The 26,238-nt window shown below is 40.0% G+C and overlaps 1 protein-coding gene across 7 annotated transcripts in view; it reads left to right on the plus strand.

The window, feature by feature from the left end:
• Positions 1 to 159: 159 nt before the first annotated feature.
• MED15 (mediator complex subunit 15) overlaps positions 160 to 26,238 on the plus strand; it is a 30,022-nt gene continuing 3,943 nt past the window's right edge. For 2 of the 7 annotated variants that reach the window (XM_074921306.1, XM_074921308.1), the window contains exons 1-12: positions 160 to 328; positions 6,981 to 7,068; positions 8,265 to 8,316; positions 8,790 to 8,819; positions 10,066 to 10,281; positions 10,861 to 11,123; positions 11,880 to 12,254; positions 13,418 to 13,507; positions 18,431 to 18,550; positions 24,307 to 24,449; positions 24,770 to 24,897; positions 25,734 to 25,868. In XM_074921306.1, coding sequence (XP_074777407.1) covers positions 261 to 328; positions 6,981 to 7,068; positions 8,265 to 8,316; positions 8,790 to 8,819; positions 10,066 to 10,281; positions 10,861 to 11,123; positions 11,880 to 12,254; positions 13,418 to 13,507; positions 18,431 to 18,550; positions 24,307 to 24,449; positions 24,770 to 24,897; positions 25,734 to 25,868 — 1,708 coding nt within the window. In that variant the 5' untranslated portion in view covers positions 160 to 260. Of the gene's footprint in view, positions 329 to 6,980; positions 7,069 to 8,264; positions 8,317 to 8,789; positions 8,820 to 10,065; positions 10,282 to 10,860; positions 11,124 to 11,879; positions 12,255 to 13,417; positions 13,508 to 18,430; positions 18,551 to 21,582; positions 21,587 to 24,306; positions 24,450 to 24,769; positions 24,898 to 25,733; positions 25,869 to 26,238 lie in introns of all 7 variants that reach the window. The other 5 variants (XM_074921309.1, XM_074921312.1, XM_074921310.1 and 2 more) reach the window with 5 other exon arrangements.

A 26,238-nucleotide genomic window follows, 5' to 3' on the forward strand; every position in this document is an offset into this window, starting at 1 on the left:
GGAGCGGCGGGCGGGCGGGTGCCCGCGCCGGTCCCACCGGCGGGGTGCCTGGGCGGGACTACATTTCCCAGCGAGCCCCGCGCCGAGCCGGAAGCTCTCGCGAGAGTTGGCCGGGCTGGCGCCGGGACTTCCTCTCCCGCAGGCTCGCAGCGTGCCGGAAGCGGGTGCGCGGCATTTCCGCGGTGGCGTGCGGCCGAGCGGCGGCGGCGGGGAGCGCGGCGGGGCGGTAGCGGCGCTCGGCGCTTGCGGTGGCGGCAGGGATGGACGTGACTGGCCCTGAGACCGACTGGCGCAGCACCAACTTCCGGCAGAAGCTCGTCAGCCAGATGTGAGTGCGGGCCGCGGCCTCCGCGCTGGGTAGGCCGCAGGCGGGCCTCGGCCTCTGCCAGAGGGGCTTCAGCGGCTTCCCCTGCCCTCAGGGCCGCCCTTGCCCGGGTGGCTCTATCCCACCTGTCTCCACTCCTCTGCGAGTCCTCCTCAGTCTTCCTCTCGCTGCCCGGGTTCGTCCACGGTTCTCGGTGTTACCGCTCCTCGGGGCCCTTTTGCCGTACCCCTGTGAGGGGACCTCGTTGCCAGGATTTGCTCAGAGCCTGCGCGGGGGGGAGTCGGGCTTCTTCTTTCACTTGATTTCTCCGATCCTCCTTCCCTTTCACTATCCTCTTCCCCAGGAATACCGGCTTCTTGTCCCGCTTGACAGCATCTGCATTAGGGCTTCGATTTTAGCAGTGCCTGTAGTGTTACCGAGTTTGACATATTCTGTCCTATGAAAGCCCCTGTTACTGTCTTGCATCTGACTTTTTTTGGGTGGCAAAAACGAAATAAAAAGTCGGTGACTTAATATTTTGGTTATTCTGGACAGGGATTTTCTTTTCTCACTTCTAGAGCATACATCATCGTAATTGGTATCTGTCTGGTACTTAAAAGGCTGTTAAAGTTAAGCTTGTTGCCTCTTCAGTTGTTCTTTGTGAAATAATTGCTTTACTTGAATTACTTTGTCGCTTTGCATGATTTTTCTCTTTATGGGAGGCTCTTTTACCCTATGAAAGGGCAGTGTTCAATGCTTCTAACATGTTGAAATTATTATTTATGTATGCTTAAAAAGCTTGATCTGCCTTGTTGCTTATAAGAATCAATGTTTAAAAACAGACTCTTTTATGAGTTGTAAGCAGTATGCTGTTTGACTGCATGTGGTTTTACTGCCTAGCTGTGGGCTTTATTTAAGGTGCTGTTTCAGAATTAAACCGTTATGGTATTCATTAAAGAAAAACAATAATGCATGTCTGTCAAAGCCGTGCAAACTTTCCTGGTGATCAGAACTGAGGTTTTACTTCCTAAACTTTGCGTGAAGTCATTAATCCTGTTAAATTAATCCCTTGCTTTTTCTTCTCCTCCTCTTCTACTGCTTCATCAAAACAAGCAAACAAGTGCCCTCGAATGCTGTGTAAATATGAGTAAGCAGATACAAACCTTAACAGAATAGACCTTTGTTTTGGTGTTTGCCCTGAGAACTGTTAACTGTTTTTTCTCTGAGCAGTAAACAATGCTGATAAATGTTTCAATGGATGCATATAGCAAGTGATTAAAAAAATTACTACTACTGACCAATAAAATCTTTAAGGTCAATGCTATGTGAAGAGATGACAGTAATCTTAAACTTTTAATTCTTGTTGTGAAAAAGTAGAACTAAAATATGCTCAGTTTATTATCTCTCATGTATGTATGCAGATGTCTGTATATGACTGTGCTTTTTGTTATAGATGTATTGACACAGTCTTTTTTTTTTTTTTAAGATTGTGTCTGTAAGTGATGTTTCTTCCTTGCACTCCATGCAAGTTTATAGTATACATCATATGTTCATATTTACTATCTTGTTTAAAAAGCAAACAAATTTTTTATTGGGATAAGTGTAGAATGACTGCAGTGGATTTTTTTTTTTTAAGTGATTAATATGTGCTAGGTATCTGAAAAAAACTTGGCTTGGTTTCATGTTGGTACTTGGAATAAAGTGAAGCTAGCCAGAAGCAGAATTTAGAATAGGTTTGTTGAATGAGAAATAGAAGTAATATATTCCTTGTCCATGGCAGCAGTGTTGGAGCTAGATGATCTTTAAAGTTCCTTCCAACCAAAATCACTTTATGAGTCTATATTGGCTAAAAAGACGTGAGCTCTGTATGCAACAAGTTTCTATTTCTCTCCATAAGCTTCCAGTTTTGCCATTAGTGAGGCTTGTGTAGTAGGTGGAAGAGGGGGGTAATTAAAATAAATATCTGGTGAATCATCTGAAAGTTTTCTTAATTTGTGGGAAGATTGTTCCTAACAGTTAGGGAAACACACTGTCTTATATGCATATGTATTTTCCAGTTCATCATGCAAATAATGAGTTATGTATTTGTCAAGATGAATATTAACATTTGGTCTTAAAGTTAGCTGAAATGTATGGAACCGTTTACATAACTCATTTTGAGTGCCTTGTTATAGCTTCTGGATACAGAAATCTTAATTTGTTCTATTTTACACTTGGGTTTCTTTTACAACACAATTTAAATTTTGAGGGGGGTGGTTTCTTTTTTTCTTTTGAAAGAGTGACATGTGAGTGCATGTTTCAGGGGTGCTGTGTGGAACAGGTATCCTGGTGAATGTGTCAGTGGTCAATGTGTACAATTTAGTTATCAGAATTTAAGAGAATACTGCATTTGATATCCAAGGTGGCCCCTTCAGTATTAGGTTCTTGTGTGGCTGCAGGACTTTATTTTTTCTTGTGTCCCAAGCAGGACTTTCATACTGTTACAAGATGGAGGAAAGCATGAGGTCAGATGACTGTGGCCAGGGAGTAGGTTTGGCTTTTCCCAGGTTGTTCCAGGAGACAGTGGTGATGTAGGGAGTGTGAGTATTTACTTGTGCTTGCAGACACCCCTTTATTCTGGCCCTTACAGGGAGTAGGTGCATACTGGTGCCTTTGTAAAGACCTTTCCTTAATATGTTTTTAAATGTTGGTATTGCCTGAAGGATAAACGTCAACTGGGTTGTGTGGTGATAAACTCAGTATGTGGTTGAGTACAGCTGCTGCCCCAAGCTACTTCTAGGCTGTTAGAAGGGAATCATGTTGAGTGTAGAAGAGGGATGTAACTTCAGTTGTGTGATGGTCCATTAATTTTGTGTTCAGCTTTTTGCTTGAAGTTTTGATAATGTATGTTCTCATGTGAGATTCAATAGGGTTTAGCTAATGGTTCAGCTGGATGAGCAGAAGGAGCATGTGTGAAGAGAAATAAGGATGGAAATGTGGAGTGTGGATGAAAAGAGGTAGAGGTGGATACTGTGGAGCAAGTAGGCAGGATATTAGTGAAACAGCTTAAGTTTTTTGAGGGAAGGGGCAAAAAGGGAAGATCATCTGCATTACTGTTCTCTGTGAAGCACTTCACAAAACCATTTCATAAAGGAGCCTTAGTTTTATTCTAGCCTAGGTTATTTGATGAGAATTTAGGAAAAAAAGGCCAAGGCAACAGATGTTTATCCCTTCCTGGGACTGTAGAAAGTGAGGGCTTAGTTTTATAAATGCTTATTTTGACACAACTGTGAACTGAAGAATTACTGCCTCTGCAGTACCTCTTCATTCCAAGTGTTTGGGTTGCAATACAGTCAATCTGATAGGGAAATTTCTAAAAGTTAAAAATAACTCAGGGGAAGGGGGTTGTTTTTAACCTTGGTTGTTGTTCAGTATTGCTGATGGCACAGCCGCATGGAGAGTTGTACTGGTGTAACTTGAAAGGGGCAGCTTCTTACCTGGTCACCTCTGCTGGAGGGTATCACCTCTGGTGGAGGGATTCTGTGTGCAGTGGGAAGGTTTTTTTTCATTATTGCAGAACTACACAGACAGGTCATGCTAGGACAAGGCCTTAGGGAGGCTGGATGGTCTTTTACTTTTCCCTCTATAGCTGAAGGGACCGAGGTCCTTCAGGCTTTTATGTGTTCTGCTCAGCCACTGTGAATAAAGTACTGTGAGTGATTCCTGTTTGGGGTCTTCTGCCGGTCTGTGGTGTTATGGGGGCATTCCGGCAGTGAGGGCTGCTATTGATGAAATTTGTTATGTCTGATCTGTAACTAACAGAAATGCTGTGTGTAACAGTGCCAAGATTTAGCAATGAAAGTTTAATGTATTTGCTTGTGTTTACCTGGAGGTTTTTAAACCTCGTAATGTGGATAGATGTGGCTAACCAGCATGCTGGGTTTTTTTTCCTCTGCTGTTGTTTTAAGCAAGAAAGGTGGTTTGAGCTGAGCATTATAGTGACCAAATAGTCTATTTCATGAAGCAGCATTTGTTGATGTTACCTGGCTTAATGTGGTGTTGGTCCTGAAACTCATTGCCCTTCTATTTCCTTGGATCAACTGATTCATCCCAGTCATGGGGTGAACTGGGTAGGGGAGCTGGTACAGTTCTGAAGGAGAACGTGTTTTGCAAGATTTTTCAACTAGACCAGCTGGCCTGAGTAAGAGGTTGCATGTCGTTGGAAACAGGCTGCTTGGGAATGGAGGGGGAAGTCCTCCTGCAGCTGTTGTTCATGTTGAATGCTTCATCTTGTGAAACTGCAACTTTGAGTGTTCTACATGAAATGAAAAAGTCAAAGAGTTTTAGTGCGCATTTTGTGATGCATTGAGTAAGTGATTATGAGGCAGACAAAGATTGAATTGGCTGGTACCATCTAGTTTTCAGAGTTTTGTTGAGTTCGGTGTTCTGCAAGGATATGATACATTATTTGGTACCCTTAACTCTATGCTAAAGCTGTGGGGGTGTTCTTAGTGACTTTCCCAGTCATTTAAACATACATATTTTTATGTTGATTGCAGGTGAATATGTGAAAAAAGAACAATTTGGGGTTTTTTCCTTCCTCCTAGTCTAAATCTTTATTGGAATTCTAACAGATATTACATGCAGTGCTTGGCATGGCATTATTGCTAATGCAGATATAGTCATTATAAAATGTTTTCGTGTTCTATAACATCAAAAGGAAATGGTAGATACATGTAAAAGTAGATAATCTCTTTGCTGTCAATTTTTTTCCAAGTTCCTGGTACCACATTGATCACTGTCTGCATCACCACCACTTAGTACTACCTACATGTTGCTTCTGTTACTTGCCTCTGCATATTTTTTTTTTTCTCGTCTTTCTGCCTTCTCAGTTCTTGGTGCTCTCAAAATGAGAGGCATTATCAGTGTACTGTGGGACTGCGAAGTTTAAGGATGATTCAGAGTGGTGTGGATTTAGAGGCAGCCTTTCTGAAAGGGAAAGTGTTAAAAAAGGGAGGTCTTGATAAAGAGTAGGATATAGCTTCATCTGCAGCAGAGCTCCTTTATAAGCAGCTCACTTTAAGGCTTGTTTGCACATGGAGGAATAGTTATTCTGCATTATTTTCAGATTCCTCTTCAGTTTAAGTAACCTACATGTATAAACAGCATTTTTTAAGTGCCTGCCAGACCACACAAACAAGCCACCATGAGAGAGCCTTAAGCAGGTAGCTGTGTTCTACTGTCTTCTACTTCGCAGGCTACAGCACGTTAGCTGTACACTATTAGGCTACCAGTTTGCAAGGCAAGGGTGTGAGTTGTGGCAGCTTAAGCTCCTGCACTTTAAGGCTATAGCATCTGCTCTTCTCACTTCTGTGACTGTGTTACTGAGTTAAGTCAGGAAATGGACCCAGGTTACTCCTCATACAAGCACTATTCTTGCTGCATGGGAGGTGGTAGAAATTCAGGGGGAAGAAAACAGTGGTCCCCCTTCAGACCGGCTGGAACTTTTCAGGGATCACTACCCTGATGTGCATTTAGTGTAGCATAGCTGCTCATCCAACAGCAGTTACTGAGAAATAATTTGCTGAGATGTTAATTACAAGGTGAGAGTATTTCCTGGTAACTTGTTTGTGGAATTTAAAGACTGTAGCTGCTAGGCTGCTTTAAACAGAACAGGTTTTGCAGTGAAGTGAAATGCTTCCAAGAATGAGAATGCCTGCAGGGTCTGAATAGGGCTGTTCACCTGACTGAACTCCTTGGTTTAGGATCTTTATCTCGTTGCATGTTTCACAGTTGAATTGCTTGCTACTTCTTGATGTACTGAGACTGCCCCTTCTTTCCACCCGTGTCCTTAGCAGTGTGTGGTCTTCTGTGGGTTTTTGTGTGAGTTTTTTTGTTGTTTCTTTTTTTCCTTTTCATCTTGCATGTTCAATATCCCATCTAGAGGGCAGATCAAGAACCAGTTTACTAGAGGTGTGATGGAAAAAGGATAGCAAGTCCCCATGATTCTGTCTGGTAAATGGGAAAGAACAGTAAGGGAATTGTAATTTTTATTACCAAACCTGTTCTTTTCTTCCCCTCAACTTTCCATCAACAGGGCCTTCTTTTCATTTTATTGCTTCACCTGCTACTTTCATGCTGATTGTCCCATCCCTGCCCTGCACATCGATGAACCTCTGCCCTGATCAATGCTCCCACTCACTGGTCAAACCTCTGTGCCTTTAGGCAATGTTTTTTTTTTTTTTTTGTATTTTTATTCTTCCACCTTATGCTTAGAGTATTCCTTTGCAAATGCCTGATGCTAGGCAGGCTCAAGCCCATTGTTTGCCAAACATAGATTACATTAATCCTATCATTCAGTTTTCCTCAAATTAACAGGTCCTGGTATTTTGTCAGATTAATACATCTGGTGGTAAAATATTGACTTGCTTAGCAGTTGTCCTTGAATTTCGGCAAAGAATGTTTGTGTTGCCTTTTAGAAATTAGTTGGCTTTTTTTTTCTGTTGTTTGAAGAAATTTTAAAGGGTGGTAATTTTAAGTAATGTATGTGGTGTGTTTTGGTTTGGGTGTGTGGTTTGTTGGGTGTTTTTTTAATCTATACATGAGAGAGAGGTAAAAAGATGTTTTACAGACCTTCCTAACTACAGAAAGTGTTTTCTGATGTCCTCAATACCTAGCCTTGTTTTTTCTCTTTCAGCGATGATGCTATGAGGAAGGCTGGTGTTGCCCATAATAAATCCAGCAAAGATATGGAGAGCCATGTGTTTATGAAGGCCAAAACAAGGGTAAGGCATTTCGTTTGTTTCCAGAAGTTCTGGGGCATCAAAAGAAGTTCAGAACAACCTATGGAAATAGCAAACCTGATGCACTTAGTTCATGGTCTCTGCTTAGAGCACACAGTTATGCAAAATTTTTGATTAATATATGCTGCTTTTACCCTGAGTGGAAGTGAGGTATTTTGCATCCAGTATATGCATCAAACAGGACTTCAGTCCAAGACAGCTTTGCTGATGCTGCAGTATTAATGCATATATGGGACAACACTTATTTCTTATCTGTAGACTTGTGTGTAGTGAATTGTGTAGAATTTCCTTTATCTACACTGTAGCACCGTTCCATATGGCCAGCTTGGTGGTCAGGAGAGACTGAGATATCAATGAAAAGGCTATGTCAAGAGTAAGACCAAGGGAAGTGCTGTGGTCTTTCTGAAATTCTGGTTATCGTATACAATTCTAGACTCTACCAAAATGTAAACTTCTTTCCTGGAGCTATGTTATGAGAAATTCGTTGCTGATGCTGTCTTCAAACAAGCCATGTTTGGGATAGAACTTGCCTGGTGAAAATTTTAAATGATGTCACAAATTTGTGCCTGCTGATGGCATCCTCACTGGTGAGTTGGGAGTTTATCAGCAGGAAGGCTGTCTGAGACCTGTGCAGTTTCTCTTGCACATTATAAAGTACACCAATAAAATGCTGCAAAGAGTATTTGCCTTTTCACTTCTGATACTTCTATCAATTGTTAGTCTTTAAAGTTGTTAACTTATTTGTATTTGTAATACTAACTTAGCTTAAAAAATGTGCTTGTAGTATGAAATGTGACAAAGTTCAAGGACTAAAGTCAGTTGACTAAGTAAGCAGGTTCAATCCTTAAGAAAAAGGAATTTGAGTGGATAAGAAAGGGAAAATGGATGCATTGGTTTATAATTATGTTCACATATTGTGACTGTACTAGTGTGACTGTCATGGAGGTTCTTTCCAGTGAATTTTATGGTTTCTTGGCCTTCTCATACCATCAACCACAATGACTTATTAGTAAAAATATTCTCACTCAGGTAATGAACAGACTATTCCCAGGAAGTGAACTGGTCTGAAAAGCCCACAGACATTGTAAAGTAAAATCTGTTATGTTGAGGAAGAACCATAAAGCCATGGTTGCAATGTTTTAGTTTCCTATGCTAAAATGTTAATTTTTCAACTTTAGGAGGAATATCTTTCTCTTGTGGCCAGACTTATTATCCATTTTCGAGATATTCGTAAGTAATTGTTTGGATTTTTTTTTTTTCTCAGTAATGGGATTGGTCATCCCATCCTCCCACAAAAAAAGGAGATGTTATGATTTGTATGTGTGGTTCTGCATGTAACTCTTTGCAAGTTGCCTTGAAAATTTTCCTGTAATATATATGCTTAGTTTCTAAATATTGTTTCTTTTACATATCCATTTGTAATTGAAGAGTCTCTGGGAAATTATTTAAACTTACTACTTTTTTTCACCTGCCTAGTTTTTTTGCTGTATTTTGACTTGCTTTCTGTTATTTATGTAGTGTTCTGGTTAACAAATTGGCTTAGGTTAATGTATTTCGTTAGAACTACTCTAGACAGTGATTTTTTTTTTTCTATTTTTTTAAATTATTATGTGACTATATTTCTTGTAGAGATTATATCTGAAGGGCCAAATTTATGTGTGATAAGGTTACCAAAGGCAATTAATTTTGTTCTTTCTTTGCAGACAATAAGAAATCTCAAGCCTCAGTCAGTGGTAAGAGCTCTTTTTTTTTCCCCCCTTTGTTTTTGTTGTGTCTGTGTCCTGTTGTCCGTCTATATTTCCCCCCCCCCCCCCCCCCTGCATTTTCTATAGAACAGCTTCGAAATCAGGGCTGTGGTTTACTAACAATAAGGTTATGGGTTCCCTAGCTGGAATATTAAATCCTGCTGAAGGAAAAGATAGGTAGTGTGATAGTCTTGTGGTTGTTCAGTGATGAAGGCGATGGGCTTGGACAATGTTTTGGATGTAACACGGGAGACTTGTTTGTTTCTGTTTGTACTTTGGTTAGCTCAGCATTAAGATTCTTGAAAGAACAAGAATGATTGAAAATAATCTGCTGAACAGTCTGGGTTTTTCCCTGTTACCAGCTTTGGGTTCCTCAGGGTGTTGCATCAGAGGCAGCCATTGTGTTTGTGGGGCATGCACACTCTTCTGTTTGACTGAGGTTAGATCTGATCATGTCTCCTGTCTCTGCTAATTCTTACAACAGCATATGTTAGGAACATAGTATGATCCTCTATTTTTATCCCCCTGTAGGCTAAATATGCAGTGTCTGCGATCGATTAACATCCAGCCTAGACAGTTGGAAATTATAAGTATTCTTAAGAAAAAGGCAGTGTTACATTCTGTACCTGATTAATACTGCTTCTGCACCCCATGTTGTGTGCTCTTGAATTGCTATTCCTTCTTTGACTTCACTTGTCTCTGTGCCCAGGATTCAGATTATGATAATTGTCTTGAAATGAAAGGCACTGGATTTATCCATTGCATAATAAATGTGATGTTATGGGGGGGGAACTGTATAGCAGAGTTATTTCCTCTGCTGCTTCTCTGTGTTGATGTTGGGAGGCAGAGACTAGTAGGATCCACAGTGATACTCTCAGTTTTTGAGGTAACAAGCTGGGTGGGTATTCTCATGGACTTTTGTTGGTTGCTTGTTTTGACTTGCGTATAAATTCAGAGGTGGCTAATAAGTTCCTTTTCTCTAATGTATTTAGAATCTATTTGGAACTTTGCAAACCTGAAGCACTTTAAATAATCTCCACTCTATTTACAGAGAGTCAGAGACGTGCCAGAAGCCTCTTGCCTCACAGGCAGAGCAGTGAATGTTAGATTCTCAGAGTACTGGATGTAGTCATGGTCTGAATCCGACAGATCAGAGAGTGGAGGATGGAGAACAGAGGATTTTCGGGAGGCAATTGCATGGCTGTCTGCATATTGGTAACTATTTTCTTTGTAGATCCGATGAATGCCCTGCAGAATCTAACTGGGGGTCCCCCAGCAGGGGCACCCGGAATGGGCATGGCTTCCCGAGCTCAAGGAGCACCGATGAGTGGCATGAGTGGCCTTGGCCCAATGGGACAACAGATGAGTCTCCCAGGGCAGCAGCAGCCTCCTGGAACCTCAGGAATGGCCCCTCATGGTATGCCTGGTGTCTCTACAGCTACTCAGCAGAGTAAGTGTTCAGTTTGCTTCAACCACCGAAATTTCTAGATCAGCTTCTCAGTACTTAACTCTTTTTCCACAAGAAAAGGGTACTGAAGAGGTTTCATACTTCTGGCTAAATCAGCCAAGTGAACTGCAGGAAGAATTGATTTCAAATTCTGCCACCTAATGGGATAAGTATCTTCCTTAGGGTAGTGAGGAACAGTGTAGCTGTTGTATAAGCAAATGCTTCTTTCATCCTATAAGATGACAACTTCTGAACTTTTTGTAGAGCTCACCTAATGTTTTCTGCAGGTATGGTGCTTCCTGCTGGTGACCTCTGTGCATATTTATTCCTGCACATTTTTGTATTCTTTGCCTAGGTTGCTGACTCAATATAGGCAGTGAGAATTAGAGCTTGGTAGTAGGAGGTGTCATTAGTTCTTCTGTAAGTGTGCCTAATCCATTTGAAGAAGCAAAAGTATATACAGTTAACAAAGAACATTGAGGTACTTTAGGGATTATCTTCAATTATTATGAGTTATACTGGGTAACTGTCTCTTGCACTGTTTGGGTCTCATGTTTTAAGTACAGTCTACCTTCTTTTTAGCCCAACTTCAGCTTCAGCAGATAGCTCAGCAGCAACAGCAGCAGCAGCAACAATTCCAGCAGCAGCAGGTGGCTTTGCAGCAGCAGCAGTTCCAGGCCCAACAGTCAGCAATGCAACAACAGTTTCAGGTTCAGCAGCAGCAGGCAGCAGCAGCTGCGGCAGCCCAACAGCAGCAGCAGCAGCAACAGCAGTTGCAAGCCGTCCAGCAGCAGCAACAGCACATGTTGAAACTGCAGATGCAGCAGCAACAAAACCAACAGCAGGTGATGGCAAACATTTACAATGGCAATTGAGGTGATCCGCGTTCAGTTACTTGTCAGGTGATGCTTGGCTTGCATGGAAGTACTGAGTATCAGCTCTGTGTGTCGTTAAGGCGTTTCCACTTTAGGGTGGCAGGTTAATTGGCAACAATATATTATATCCCATAGTAAAGGCTTAACAGTCGTTTGGTTGTTTTCTTCTGTCATAGCAATAGAGAATTAAAACCTTTGTCTCTTTATAAACATTAGGATAGTATTTCATTCTGACAAGAACAGGGATGTGGGAAAGAATGAAAAGCACTTGTATTACTCTAGAAATAGTGGCTGTTTTGTCATTGTGTGAATTACACATTGCCACTTTAAAAAATGTGTGCCAAGCACATCGTATATATGTATTATCCTTAGGCACAAAAGCAGAAGAGGAAACTTCAGCTGTCATGCTCTTATGCAGTTTCTGGTAAATGGTGGTGCTGATGCAGGCTGGTTACGTTTGAAGAAGTGCTTTTGAACCCATTTGTACAGAAGAAGCTGATGGACCTCAGCTTTGCTATTGAAAACTGTTTTAGTAGCAAGACAAGCTTGTAATATTGAAGCCAGAGGCCGCACGCTGTGTAGAGTTGAGATACATAAAGAGTGAGTGAGACTTAAAACCTCAGCCTGAGGTATTAGGATTCTGTTTGCTCTTGGTTTATGCTATAAAAATAAGGCTGCTATTGCATTGCCGGAAGCTTTAGCATCCTGGGTTTTCCTGCTTTTTAGATGCAGCAGCAACAGCAGCAGCAGCAACTACAGCGAATTGCCCAAATGCAGCAGCTGCAGGCAGCACAGGCTATGCAGGCACAACAGCAGCAGCAACAGCAGCAGCAGCAACAGCAACAAATACCACAACAACAGATACAGCAGCAGCCACCTCAACAAGTAATGCAACAGCAGATGCAACAGATACAGCAACAACAGCAGCAGCAGCAGCAACAACAACAACAACAGGTTGCTCAGGCACAACAGTCTCAGCTTCCACCACAATCCCAGCCTCAACCCCAGCCCATGGTATCTCAGCCACAGGCAATCTCAGGACAAATTCCTAGTCAGGTTATGCCTGTTACTCTTACGCCACAGCAATTAAAAGCAATGCAGGTAAGGGCTAGTGACCAGCTGATTGTTGGTTCATTATAATCCTCTAGAGAAATTAAAAAAAATTCTTTGACTTTTGTTAATAATGAAGTAGGAAAAAAACCTCAGCTTATTAAGAGATCTGTAGTTAGCATGTTATGAGTATGGAGAATTTAAAAGTTTATGTCTTGGCCTTCCAGTAAAGAACAGTTTTTTGTCTAACAGTAGGACTTCTGGAAATCTGTGTAAATTGTTTATGTGGCTAATATTTTAAAATCATTTTTTGTCTTAGTCTTGAATGGACAAGTGAAAAAAGAAACAGAAAAAGAAACAAACTCTGGTTAAAGAAAAATTACCTCCATGATGTTTGCTGTTCTAGAACATGAGGAAGTGCTTTGAAGTGCCTACTGCATGTGACTGGAGCCAGTGTTGGCTCTCTAGCATGCTGGCTTTGCTTCTGCTGCCATGTTTAGGGGTTTTAGTCAAAGTTTAAGACACTGGTAGTTTCTGTCTTGAAAAGAATGTGGAAAAGATAATAGTTTTACTCTTTTGAACCTCTGCTGGGTCATCCTCTTAATGGTGCATTTTTTTGAACTGATAACAGCACAGTAAGTTTATTCTGGGCTCCATATATGCTGTTGAGCAAAAGCTTGGATGTAATCCCAAGACTTGCTTTTCTTTGAGCCTTGCTGGGGTTGAGTGGAGTGTCAGCCACACTTGAGAAATTATCGACACCACACGAAGGAGTTGATACATCCACTTTGCACTCCTACCAGCTCAGCTAGGAGTAGTTAGATGTAGTGAATATATAAACATTTGAAATGCTGGTCATTGGTAGATGCATATACAGTGTGCTTGAGGGAAATCAAGACAGATGTGGTTAACTGTGTTTGCCAGAAAGTTGAGGTATCTACTATTGGCATAGGAAGACCTGATTGTACAGGGAAGAGTTGCAAGAAGAAATCAAATCTTGGGTGCACAGTCTCTGAGAAGACTGTTCTAAATGTTAGAAACATGGGAACTTTTTTTCATAAAGAAAGCTCAAAACCTCTAGGAAGAAGTATGTATGTGAGGCTGATCTTGTCTCCACACCCCTTTTTATGAGGATAATAAATATAGTTGAAACGGAAGTGTCATACCCTAATCAGGTACGTATATTTACCCAGTTCTTTCTTTTCATACTCAAGGTAAGAGCTCAGCTGGTCCAACAGCAGCAGGCAGCGGCAGCAGTGCAAGCAGCTCAGGCCCAAGCTGCTCAGATGGGAGCTTCAGGGCAGGTAAGGGCCCAGGAGCCAGTATCACTAGTTATAGGCCTGTAGCAAGTGCATGCTAGAGATGAGCATGGAGATGGGTTTCTGGTTGGCTTTCTGACGAGGGGTCTGACATCGGTCATCCCTGTTACAAAGGGGACATGGGCTTTTACGCTGTTTCTCCTTTGCGTGGAGTCAGAGGCAGGATTTCGTTGACAACCTCTCTGTGCATGCTCTCTGTCCTGAGTAGGTAAGATTGTTGCCTGTACTGACACAGGAATGCACATCAATAAGACGACCTACTGTGGTCACGCTACAAGTCTGACTGTTGGTACCTGGAGTGTATCACCTCTTTTTTTGTTAAACTTTCTTAGGTGACTGCTTTGTGGTGTAAACTGATTTCTGTACTGTGAATCTTTGCCTGCTATCTTTACTCACATGTGATTTACCTTCCATCTCCATGTATCAACTATAAAAAAAATAGTATAGACAATGAAATCTCTCTGCACTCCCCTTTCCTTCCTTTCATCTTTCATTCTTTTTCTGAGTGAAATGGGCGGTAGATATAGATTGCTCTTGTTCTGGATGTGAATTGTGAAGAAAAAATGGCATGTGTCACAAGTGCAGAGTTACATTAAAAAAAAAAAAAGCGCTGGGTGAAAGCTTATTGTCTAACACAGTTTTCTTATCCTGCAATACACTTGTAGCCCCAGTGATTGTTCCTTGATGTGTGTCTGGTATGAAGGAGACATGGGGAAAAAAAATTGGGAATGGCTTGAGCTGAACCTCTCATCCCATTTTCCACAAGAATATGAAATAGTCTTTCGTGGCTTACCTCTGTAGTGTTTCATATTGAGGCATTTTACAGACATGGGTAAGTACAATTATCACCACTTTGTAGATGAAGAGACTGAGGCAGTCAGATGAAATGGGGTTGACTAGGATTAATGGCAGAGCTCTTTTCGTATACCCAGACATTCCATGTCTGCATGCACCATTTTCCCTTCAGTGCACAAGTAATACTACAGATTCAGTAAGACATTTGGAAGCTTTTTACGTGGACTGTGATAACAGTGGGTTCCTCAACATAACATGTCCCAGACTTGTATCAGGAATAGTCTCTTGTATCTTCATAACTTTCGTGTGGCCTACATCCTTGTTGGTGCCTAAGTTCTCTTTCTGTATTGGTCCTTTTGCTTGTGTTAACATAACACAGGATGTAAAAGCTGAGCAGTGGTAAGTACAGTTGATACAGTATTGGCAGCAATGCAGAATTCTCTTTCTACAGTTGAAATGTCAATTAAACCTTTGGTTTGTTTCTTAAATAATTTCCAGGTGGGAGCTGCAGGGACTCTAGGCTGACTGGAAGGAGGCTCTGACTTTTTTTTCTTTTTACTAACTTAATGGTGCTCTTTTCAACTCCTAACCAGATGGATTGTGCATATGTAAACTTAACTTAATTCTTGCCCTATTTAGTGAATTCATATGCCAGTGGCTTAACAGCACAGTGCATTTGAAAAGTTTCAAATGATAAGATGGCTGACAGTGGGTTTTATATTGCAGCTTTATACAGATGTGTAGTAAATTCAGGGACTGCTCATTATCTATCACAGATGGAGTTTAGAAAATTCCCATACAGGCTTTACTCCATTTACGTTCATGTTATTGCAATATGAATCTACTAAAATTCACTTAACTCTGTGAAGTCCAGTAATGGAATGGGTTTCTTGCACTTGTGTATATATTTTCTCTACATATTACTTAATTTTAAGATTGTGGCTGTGTACAGTATTACAACGCAGCTTCAGTGTTGAGAGTGTATATGGATTTTTTTTTTTTAATTTATAAGACGTTTGTTTTAAGAGTAGATTTTGCTTTGTATTTAGTGCATTTTTCACTAGCGCCAGCATTTTTAATAAATCTGCCTTGACTTCTTCATTTGGTTCAGGAAAGCTTTTGTTATAAACAAACCCTGTCCTAATCTCTGCTTGTTACATTTAAACTTAATCTCTAGGGGCTTTCAAGCTGGGAATTTTGGTTGATGTGCTGTGTTTTTCCTTCTCCATAAAGTTTCTGTTCATCCTTTCTACATAAGACTAAAAGCAATCCCAGGTTTAAACATGGATCCATGTGAGTTTTGAAGTTGTCTGAAGTTGTAAAGACACCATGCAGCTCAGTGTTACTCTGCTTGGGTGTCTAGTCCTAACGGAGTATGTAACTCACAGGTGAAGTGGGTAAATAATCAAAGTAGTGTCCTAGTGACCACAGAGTGCTACATAAGTGCTTGTAGCACCAAGAGAAGATCTGTAAACAACTGGAGTTAAGTGTTAATAATCACTGTTCTGGTTCAACTCCTTCAGGTGCTCAGAATGCAGATTGGTTGTTGCTCCTTGTAAATCAGAGCTGCCTTTAGTGGAGTGACAGTAGCACAGTACTTACACTCACCAGAAGCTGTATATTTATGGCATTCTGAATCTCTGGATTTTAGATGAAAGAAAATTACAGGTTCAGGATTCATATTGTTATATTCCACTTCATTTTTATCAAGTAAAGTGGTTTTGTATCTTATAGTGGAGGGAGACTCTCTTCCTCTGCTTGCTCTCTGTTTTTATGGGGTAAAATTCTCAATTCTGTAAAATGAGATAAATCAGTTTCACTTGTGGAAGAGGTTTTGCCTTCAGTTTAAATGTTTTTCAAAAGTACTTGAACACTTCTGGTTGTCTTCTGTTTTTAGACTGACAAGAACAACTCCTTTGTAGATATACTGCTTTGCATAAAACAGATGCAATCTTTGGAACCTCCTTTCCCAACCCCTTTGTCAAAGGGTGACAGGTTTCATAAATGTGAATCAGCTGAAGAATGGGAAAAATAGATTACTTTGAGAGTGGAATTGGTGTCATTTTATATATACATACTTCCTTTTCAAAACACACATTTCAAAAAACAAAAAATCAAACCCACAGTTGTGTGCATGTGCATACATGGTTGGCCAACCACAATACAACAAACAGCTGAAAGCCTTTGAATCGGAGTTTGTCATGCTGGTGTTCAGTAGTTTGCCAGACACTTAAACTGTGAATGTGCTTCTACTTTCCTTGACCTCTGAGGAAGTAATCTAAATCTTCACACTTTGGTGGTGTGGCATGAGAAACAGGACCAAGATGGGACATGTGGGTCACTATAACATCCCTGGGATTTCACACGCTCCAGAGATCCATGTGAATTCACGAGGGTCTAAGATGGGGTGATTGTGCCTGGAAGGATATGTTTTGGTTTTTTCCTAGCAATTTCCTTTTTTTTTTGTTTGTTTGGTTTTTTGTTTTTTGTTTTTGTTTTTTTTTTTTTGTTAGGGTTATGTTGCTTCACCAGCTCTCATGTTGATACTGTAGCTCTTCACTGCACTTTGTAGCATCCACCTGTGCTTTGTGCCAGTGCTGGGTTGTTGTGTTTGCTTGTGGTGGCTGTTGCATGCTGTGTGTGTACATGTGCATGTGTGTGTGATGTCTGAAGCACTCTCATTTGTTTCCTTTTTGAAATCCTGTCTCTGACCATCCTTCTTTGCCTGGATGGAAAGGGACTGCATTGCTCTGATGTTGTGAACTAACAGCTGTGCTGAATTTGACACTATTTCCTTTATCAGTTATTGCTTTCCTTTTTCAGTCTTGCTATGTTGTATTTAGTTTTATTTATTTTTTAACAATTGTTAAGCACATGCATTCTCTGACTCTCTAGAGACATGTTGCTGGCTGCTTCAGTCCATTTACATAGAACACTAAGCAAGATTGCCCCAAGTCATTTACTGAAAGGAGACTTCATTAACTCCTAGGTTAGTTAGGGCCTGTGTAGGTTCCTTGGTAATATGGATGCTGGAAGAGAAAGTAGCCCAGAGAACTTTACTGTAGATCTTTGAAGTACCAAACAGAAGCTCTTTTACTGATGTGAGTCTGCCAAAGTTACCCAAATACTACCTCAAAAATATGCTGCATTTGCTGTTAATTCTCAGCATATATAGTGTAATATCAAATATTGAGTAAGAGGGCTATACAGATGTATCTGATTAAATCTGTCTGAAAGGCACTTAAAGACATTGCAGAGTAGCATAGTCCTAAGACTATTTTAAAATACAAATTCTACTGCTAACCTTCATCATTTGTGCTAAATGTTTGTACTTTAGTGTATCCTCAGTCTATACATGGAGAATCAAATAGTGCATGAATAAGCTTGAGAAAGATTGTGGACTCAGAATATTTCAGCACAGCTTAATAATAGAATAATGGTTATTTATCAAAATAATGGAAATTATAAGGATATATTTGACTTATTCTGTGTGGAAGGAAATGGCTTTTTCAAACCGAGAAATCTGTTTTGTTGTCTTTGGCATTGTTATGCTGTCATAGGTTAGGTTGGTCTCAAATTTTGCTCACTGTAGAGCATTCCTACTGACAGTTGAACTGTCTGCCAAATTCTTTTATAATGAAGGGTGGCATATGCAAATAGTGATAAATCCTGAGTCCACAGTGGGGGAAAGCACATGAGAAACCTGTGGCATTATATAGCTTCTTACATGGAGCATTGTTGACAGCAATCTTAGAGTACTTTATTTCCAAGAATTCTAGAAATTCAAGATGTCAAGCAAAATTTAGGAAAAGCCCTTCATGCAAATGCATAGCATAGTCAACCTTGACCCATGAATCTGAATCTACATGTCATCTCTTTCATGATAACTAGAGTTCATTAGATGCTTTCTAAAAATGAATAGAAAGGGCATAAAAAGAAGTTTGATTTATAAGCTAGCATGTTAGGTTAACCTTTAGAGAAAAGCTCACTAACCTTCCCTTCATGCTCCCCCTCCCCCTAATTCCTGGAGGTTGCATGTGCTTCTCATCCTGCCAATGCACTGCATTTCTTGTTTTGCGATTACTTTTGTCTGTTGTCCCTCTGTCCTCAAAGATGATCACCGCACCTATGGCCCGAGGTGGGATGCAAATAAGACCACGGTTCCCGCCTACCACCGCTGTGTCTGCTACGCCGCCAAGCTCCATTCCTTTGGGCGGACAGCAAATGCCACAGGTATTTACTGAGTCAAAGCACATTGTGTCAGGAATTGTGCAAAGCATTCAATACATGATTGTATAGCACTTGCTTTCAAGCAAGGGGAAATTCACTTTTTCATCAAACAACTTGCTGGTGTAACTCAGGGTATTGGATTGTTTAGGTTTTTTATGGATCCTTGTTAATTTTAAATAAAAGGTTTTCTGAGAGCTTGGGATATCAAAGCATTTTTAAAGTGACATAGATCTTTATTTTGACATTTAAAATGTTTCCATGTTCATAATTGATTCAAGTCTCAAATTAGAACTTTGTGGTTTCTGTTTAGTCTCTGTCCATACTCCAGGAGTGTGCATTTATGAGAGTGTTGTAAGTCAGTGCTGCAGTGTACTGGCTGAGTTGTGTCTGGGACCTCACTTACGTGTTCATGCTCTGTACAGGTGCTTCTTTCATTAATAGTACACTTGGCTCATTTCAGTTTGAGTACCTTGGCATAGTATGAGGGACCAAGAAAAAAGGAACTGTGCTTTTCTTTCACAGTTTTGTAGGACAAACTGCCAGAGGGATTCCACTTGCACCTGCATCAGAGAACCAGCTGTGTAGGCAGGCTGGCAGCACCTATCCAGCTGTTGCTGGAAGATGCCCGAGGTTGGAGTACTGCATCTGCCTGGTGCAGGTCTAGATCTGCTAAAGACCTCAACAACCATGCAAAATGTGTCATTTTGCGGGAGCGGGAATGGGGAGAACTGGAATGAAATAGTGTTGAGCTCTTACCACTGTCATAAAACAAGGGACTGCTCTGCTCTGCAGAAGTTTGCTGAGCACTGTGTGATTGGTGTTGATTTAAATACATATAATAGTATAATGGTGGAATAGCATTCAATTAGAATTTTCTGTCTGTTATTCATGAACCCCATGTCTTGTTCTTCTCAATGCTAATTTTCAAATTTAATACCAGGTGCGGTTTTAGTTTTTAATGCTGCTGCATTTTATTCATAGGTTTAATGAAAGTTTCTTCACTCTTTGCATTTTTGTTTCCTTTGCAAGCTTGTCGTGGGGCTGTGGAATGTTTGAAACTGCTTCCTAGTGCTGCTGCATCAAGTTTAATAGGCACAGCCTTTTCTTCTCAGGAATTTGCTATGGCAAATACAATGACCAGAAAGATTCTGCAGACCTAGGCAAACACATCTGTTGCTGTTTCTGATTTAAGATGGATGGTCATTTCAGTCCAGGTCGTTGCTTATATGTTAACTGAAATAAAACCCAGGCATAGCTGTTGAGTCAAAGGAAAATTTATGTTGAGCTTTATTCACTGTAGCAGTTTATATATACTGAAATCATCATTTGCCATATGAAGTATTCACAATGTTTGGTTTGACAATGAGGCCTTCCGATAGATAGTTAAGTATGAGGTTGGTTTATATTTAATATTTGAGTCATAACAAAAGACCTTTAGTTTAAGCATTCGGTAGCATAGGCTGGTCATGTCTATGGTTATTGAAAAGCTTTGTTTTCTGACACTGAGTGAATTGGTCATCAAGGAGTGCTCTTAATAGTATGACAAAGACTGTGAGAATGATGTAAAAGACTGAACAACTAGGGAAGGCAGAAGAATAAAGAAAATTTCTTTTGAGTGGTGATTGGAGTGAAAATGGCTCCGAAGCAGGTGGTAGGATGAGTGAGTCATGGTTTCATGGTGGCAGGAAGCATGTTTTTAAAGCCAGTCTGACATGCCATATACTTGACAGCTCTCAATGAGCATGAACCTCAGTGCTGTCTGCCAAAACATTTTGTTCATGTTCTAGGTAGATTAGAAACTAGAGGCGTTGTCATTTAGGCCTCTTAATTTTGTAAAATGCTTAAATAGTACTGTCTGTTGGATATGTTATAACTTCCTTGTCATCAAAGCCCTTGCATCTGTTCACAATAGGAGCAAAGGGCTGTAGCATATACCTGGTTATTTATTACTCATTTAAGAGTCTGCCACCTCCTTGACTACAGTATCAAATGTCTTTTAGATTTGGTGATAGGTAGTGTAGTTCAGTGTCTTTTCTTTTTCAACAGAAGGACCAGATGTGATATCAGTACTGTGTGGCTGTTTATTTTTACCCCATATGACAAAAATGTCAGTCCGTCCTTTCTAACACAGGGCTCAGTTGATTCTGCAGTAGTTTTTTTTTTCTCGGTTGGCCTTTTTTTTGCTGTTATGGTCATTTCAATCAAAAGAATATATTTACTGATAATGGCATAGTATTTCACAATCTCCTGGTCTTTTGAATTGCCAGAGAATTAGAACTGACCTTTTTTTTTTCTTTTTTTTTTTTTTTTTCTTTTTTCTTAGCTGGTTAGTTTGTGCCTGAATAGTTTCCAAGCATAAATTACAATCTGTGTTAGTGTCACTTTTTGAACAGCTAAAAGTTTCATATACCATATTTAGATTGGCTGAAGAAACCTGCTGATCCTGAGATTTTAAAAGATTAAACTAATCTAATACTTACCTAAAGCAAAAGTTAACTAATATGCTAATACCAGTAATTTTCCTGTATTTCTAGTGTCAAAACCTTCAAGTTCTGTCTACAGTTTTATCGTAGTCTGCAGTAATACGAACTTCCAATTTATTGAAGGCACTTAATCTTCAGCAAACTGAAAATGTAGGAAAAAAAGTAAAACTGAGTTAATATTAAATAAAGCGAGGGATAGTGTCCTGACTGGTAATATGGAAACCTGTATATGAGGTTATTTAAAGTTCTGCAGAATTTCCATTATATCACGTAAGCAGCATAATGGTGAACCCTAAACCCAGTTTGCAACAGAGTAGGCAAAGCTCTGCTTACTGTCTTAACACTGAATCTGTAAGTACAGTAAATGCTTTCTAGAGTTTTCCTTTAGACTTAGTGTTTCTACTGTTCCTCATTATTACCCATCACTTCCTTGTTGCAGTCTCCTTTTCCTTGCCATTAACTTCTGCATATTGTACACTCTTGCTACTGGGAGCTTCTGAAAAACTCTTGCTAGCTTTATCTACTGAGTGCTGTTCCTTGCCCGAGACTCAGCAAAGTGGAGGTAGGCCTCACAGCTAAGTTTATCTTCCAGCATGGTGTGCTCTAAACACTAAGAATACCTTTCATTTTGCAATGAAACTTTTGTCATGAAAGCCTAATTATCTTTTGGGCAAGACTTTAGAAAATGAGGGCTTGGTGTTGTGATCAGGTCACTGTAGATTCACAGAGTAAATTCATGTTCAGTGGTCTGTAATAGCTGTCCATGAATATGCTTGTTGATGCATAAACTCTCATCCTGCAGTGAAAAAATACGTAGTTCTCTTTCCTGTAGTAGTTCTTGTAGTTCTGTATTTGAAGATGAAGGGTAAATGAGGAGCTAAATGCACTTAATGGAGTTAAAAAAAAAAAAAAAGCTGAAAGCATCTTTAGACTTGTTCTATAGAAGGACATCTGAAATTATTACCTAGCAAACTAACTGCTTATAAAGAAAACTAAGGCAGTAAGTTCAGAACTGCATACTTCAGAGTGCATGTTTTTGAAAATCTCACAGTTTTGCTTAATATTACGAGTTTAGCCTTTGGTATTCTGCAATGAAGCTGGTGAGAGCAAACTTGTTGCAAGAAGGAAAGCTGTTGGCCTCTGCATGTACTTAAAGGAGAAGGGCTAATGCAAAAAAAATGTAATTCATTCTATGCTTGTGCACAGTAGATGCTGTATTTTCTTTTCTTTGCTTTTCTGCAACATTTGTAAATTAATGGGAAGGGACCTTGGCGTTGAAGTAGATACAGAAGCTTAAATCTGGCAAAAAAATCTAATGAAGTCTTTCTTCCTTCCCAAAACACAAGGATTTAAGTTTTCAGAAGTAATTTTTATATAACCAACTTGAGACACTTAAAAGGGGCCTGATTTTCAGGAAGTGGTGAACCACTCAAAAGTGGTCTTAGTTTGACTTGATGAAAAATGGGTGCAGCATCCATATGGGTAAGTTCTAAATCACTTGCTGTTTAATAGAATATTAAATAGAGTTGTAAAAAATCAGGGAGTGCTTTTTGCAGTGTTCATTCTAGCTTCCTTCCAAACAACAGTTTGGAATGCTTGGTTTCTGTGGGAGGCAGACTGTGCTTTTCAATCTCAGAAATGCTTTTCCAGCTGTTGGGGGAGACCCATGCTGTTAAAGAATCCACCCACTATGAAAAAGAGTAAGCACGGCCTCAGTATTTGTTGATTATGGAGAAAAGGAAGATATAATAGCTGATTTAAAACATTTCAACCTCACCTGTTTGTAGATATTATCTTTATAGGAGAGGTTGCTAAGGTGACAGGATTATTGAAGATTTTAAAAAAAGTATGTCAGGCTGTATTTGATTTTAAACTATGCTTTCATGGATAATAAACTAGTATCTTCATGTTTAGTGGTATTACATTTGCACCTAGCTGGGAATTGTTTAAGCCCTTTTTTTTTTTTTTTTCCTTTTTTAGTGGAAGGTGACCTCTTGCATAGCTGTAATGTGATACTCCAAGCAAAGCATTTCCTGTCATACTCAGTGTGTACATGCAAAAGTAGACTGTGCCATACTTACTTTTTAATGTGCTAAATAACATGTCCTCTGGAAGCAGTTGGATGTTTTAGATGGATATTTAATGAGTGAGGGACACCACCAAAATACAGTGCTCATGAAGTATCTGGGACTTGTGGGTTTACTGGGACCTTTGCTTAAAAATGGTTTAGACTGAGGTAAACAGTTGTTAATTCATAAAGATGCTAATCAGTTACTTACCGAATGGACACATGGGTTGCTGAGTCACAATATGTGGCCTCTGCAGGCTAATGCAATTTATCTTTGTATGCATTTATAGCCTAGGGTCATGAGAACTCTGCATGTGCCTTAAACATGATCACGTAATATCTGCATTACTATACCATGCCCCTGGCCATGATATAGGGGGTTTTTGTTTCGTTTTAAGTAGTCAAGGGGAAAAATGTCCTTTAGAACAAATGTGAGAAGTTGCACTAATTTGAGCATCATTTGGCTCTGGCATTTTAGAGTGTACAGAATAAACTTAGTTGTTACCCAGAGTTTGGTGCTGTTCTGGAAATGCTCTTACTCATCTTTTTGTCCTTAGGCACACCTCATCATTCTCCAAAGGTTAGAAAGCTGTTGCCTTTTTTGTTGTGGTGTTGGGTTTTTTTTTCTTCCATCCAGCCATGCAGTTTGGAGTGTTTCTATATCCACCCAGATTTTCAAAGATGAATATTTAAACAAGATGTTGGTGGCTTGGTTTAATTTTTTTTTTTCTTCCTTCCTTCTAAAGGAAATCAGCTGGGAAGCTACAGTCAAGTCTGACAGACCTTTGAAGACTGTAATTAAATGTCAGAATAAGGAAGGGGGTTTATGGCTATTCTCAAGTTAGAACTGTCTTTTCTTTCTGCTTTTCCTTACTCTAGTTCTAATAAAGTACAGGTTTTTCAGATGGAACTTCTGACATTTGAATTGCAGCATGATGGTTTGGGAAATGAAAAACAATTATTATACAGTTACTCAAATTATGTGCAGTTTTAATGGTTATTTCTAGTAAAGCTGATATGAAGTACTGCCCTGAGAGCCTCAACAGTGATACAGGTGGGACTGTTATTATGGGGGAGAACAGGAGACTAACACTTTCATTCCTTGTAGGCCTGAGGATATGCTTCTCTCTGTAGGTAAAGCCTTTTAGTTAGGTTCCCGTCCTCTGCTCCCTTTTGTTGTTATTGATCTTCCTTTTTCCATATATCAGGTCAGCCAGAACAATATTACTATGATGTCATCCCCATCTCCTGTCCAACAAGCTCAAACACCCCAGTCAATGCCTCCGCCGCCACAGCCACAGCCATCTCCTCAGCCAGGCCAGCCAACTTCTCAGCCAAATTCAAATGTCAGGTGAGCTAGACTGCAGCTTTTGAGGACCTTTGTCAGTGCTCTACGGGTGAAGTTTTCAGAAGCTTTCAATATATCTTACACTGTTTCCATTGAAGTGAATGAATTTTAGTATCAGCTTCAGTGAGAGCACAGGTGGGATCGTGCTGAATACACTCCGAAAACCCCTATTTTAAATGAAGAAGCAGAGTATGAAATCCTCAGTGGCAGAGCTACAGAGTGCCATAACAATGCTTACTAAAAGTGTATCTGCTCACAGGCTGATCATGCTCCCTTATCAGATTCTGGCAGGTTTAATTTTTATTTTTATGTTTATTTTTCAGCTCTGGCCCAGCTCCATCACCCAGCAGCTTTCTCCCCAGTCCATCTCCACAACCATCCCAGAGCCCTGCAGCTGCGCGAACACCTCAGAACTTTAGTGTCCCATCCCCAGGTCCTTTAAACACTCCAGGTAAATGATCTGAGAACTGTACTGCAGACTGTGAGTTAGGGTATGTTTTGTTAACTAAAATAGTTCCAGGAAACCTGTTATTGTTTGGCACGATGTAACTTTAAAGAGCTCTGCAAAGCAGCCAGCATGTCACATGCACCACAGAACATAACAACATGGATATCTCAAATCAAAATCATTTAAGGTCTCTTGTCGTCACTGAACTATGTAATGGTTTTTTTGAACTTTCCCAGTCTTTTGAAAAAAGAATGATACTTAATTTAATGAAGAAAGTTTATAGAGACATAATGATTCCTTAGTACCATGCGGGAAGGAACCCTTAGCAACAGCAAGCAATTGTAAATGATGTAAAGGACTTAATTACAGGTGGGAAAAACCCTACAAAACACCGTCCTAGGTGTACTCTGGCAGTTGTGCTCTTCTCTCTCCCAGATGTAATTAGCAGTTTCTGATACTGTGAATGGAAGTAACATACTGGCTCCTCTGCAGTTTGGAAAGCACTGACTTAAGGAAAACTACAGCAAATTCAGTGTGTTGATTTAGTGTTTAAGGCAACAGAATGAAGGCAAAATGAGAACTAGAAAATGGTTATATGAAACTTCGGACGTTTTCAGAAAAAAAGTGTATTAAGTTGCTGTTCTGTCCTCAGAAAACATTTCTACACAAAGATTAGAGAGTTGGCAAAAATTGTGAGGGTATCCAATTGTGGATTTGGGTATTTGACATGAGCAATGCTTTGGGAGCGCCACATTTCAGATCAAGGTTGTGAAATGTGAGAATGCTGTTCTGCAGTGTTTCTTATCATCCCTGTGATGTGTGTGTTTACTTATTGCCAGGAAATCCAAATTCTGTCATGAGTCCAGCCAGTTCTAGCCAGTCAGAAGAGCAACAGTATCTGGAGAAACTCAAACAGCTATCAAAATACATTGAGCCACTCCGGAGGATGATCAATAAAATAGATAAAAATGAAGGTGAGGTTCCCTATATTTATTTAGTCCTGCATTTATCTCTGTCAACTGTCTCTTCTGATGAAAGAAGCAGTACCTTGCCTTTTGTGATTGTTTCAATTCCAGAGGTTAAAATTAATGACAGTGAAAGTTAGTTGCTCTTTCTTACCTATAACTAAAGATTTCATTGTAAAGAGTGGGTAAAATCTTCATCCTTAAATTCCCATCAGTTTTCTGTTACTTTGGATATTTTTGAGACATGTAGAGCTTATGCAATGAATATGATTAGAGGAAGGATCTTTGATCCTCACTACTTTCCTCAGTGTTGGCTCGTGTTTTCACTTTTTAACAGTATACTGAATTTCTGTCTGCAAGTATGGAAACTATTCTTGTA

The sequence above is a fragment of the Athene noctua genome, chromosome 17 (genome assembly GCF_965140245.1).
Source record: "Athene noctua chromosome 17, bAthNoc1.hap1.1, whole genome shotgun sequence".
NCBI classification, from domain to species: domain Eukaryota; kingdom Metazoa; phylum Chordata; class Aves; order Strigiformes; family Strigidae; genus Athene; species Athene noctua.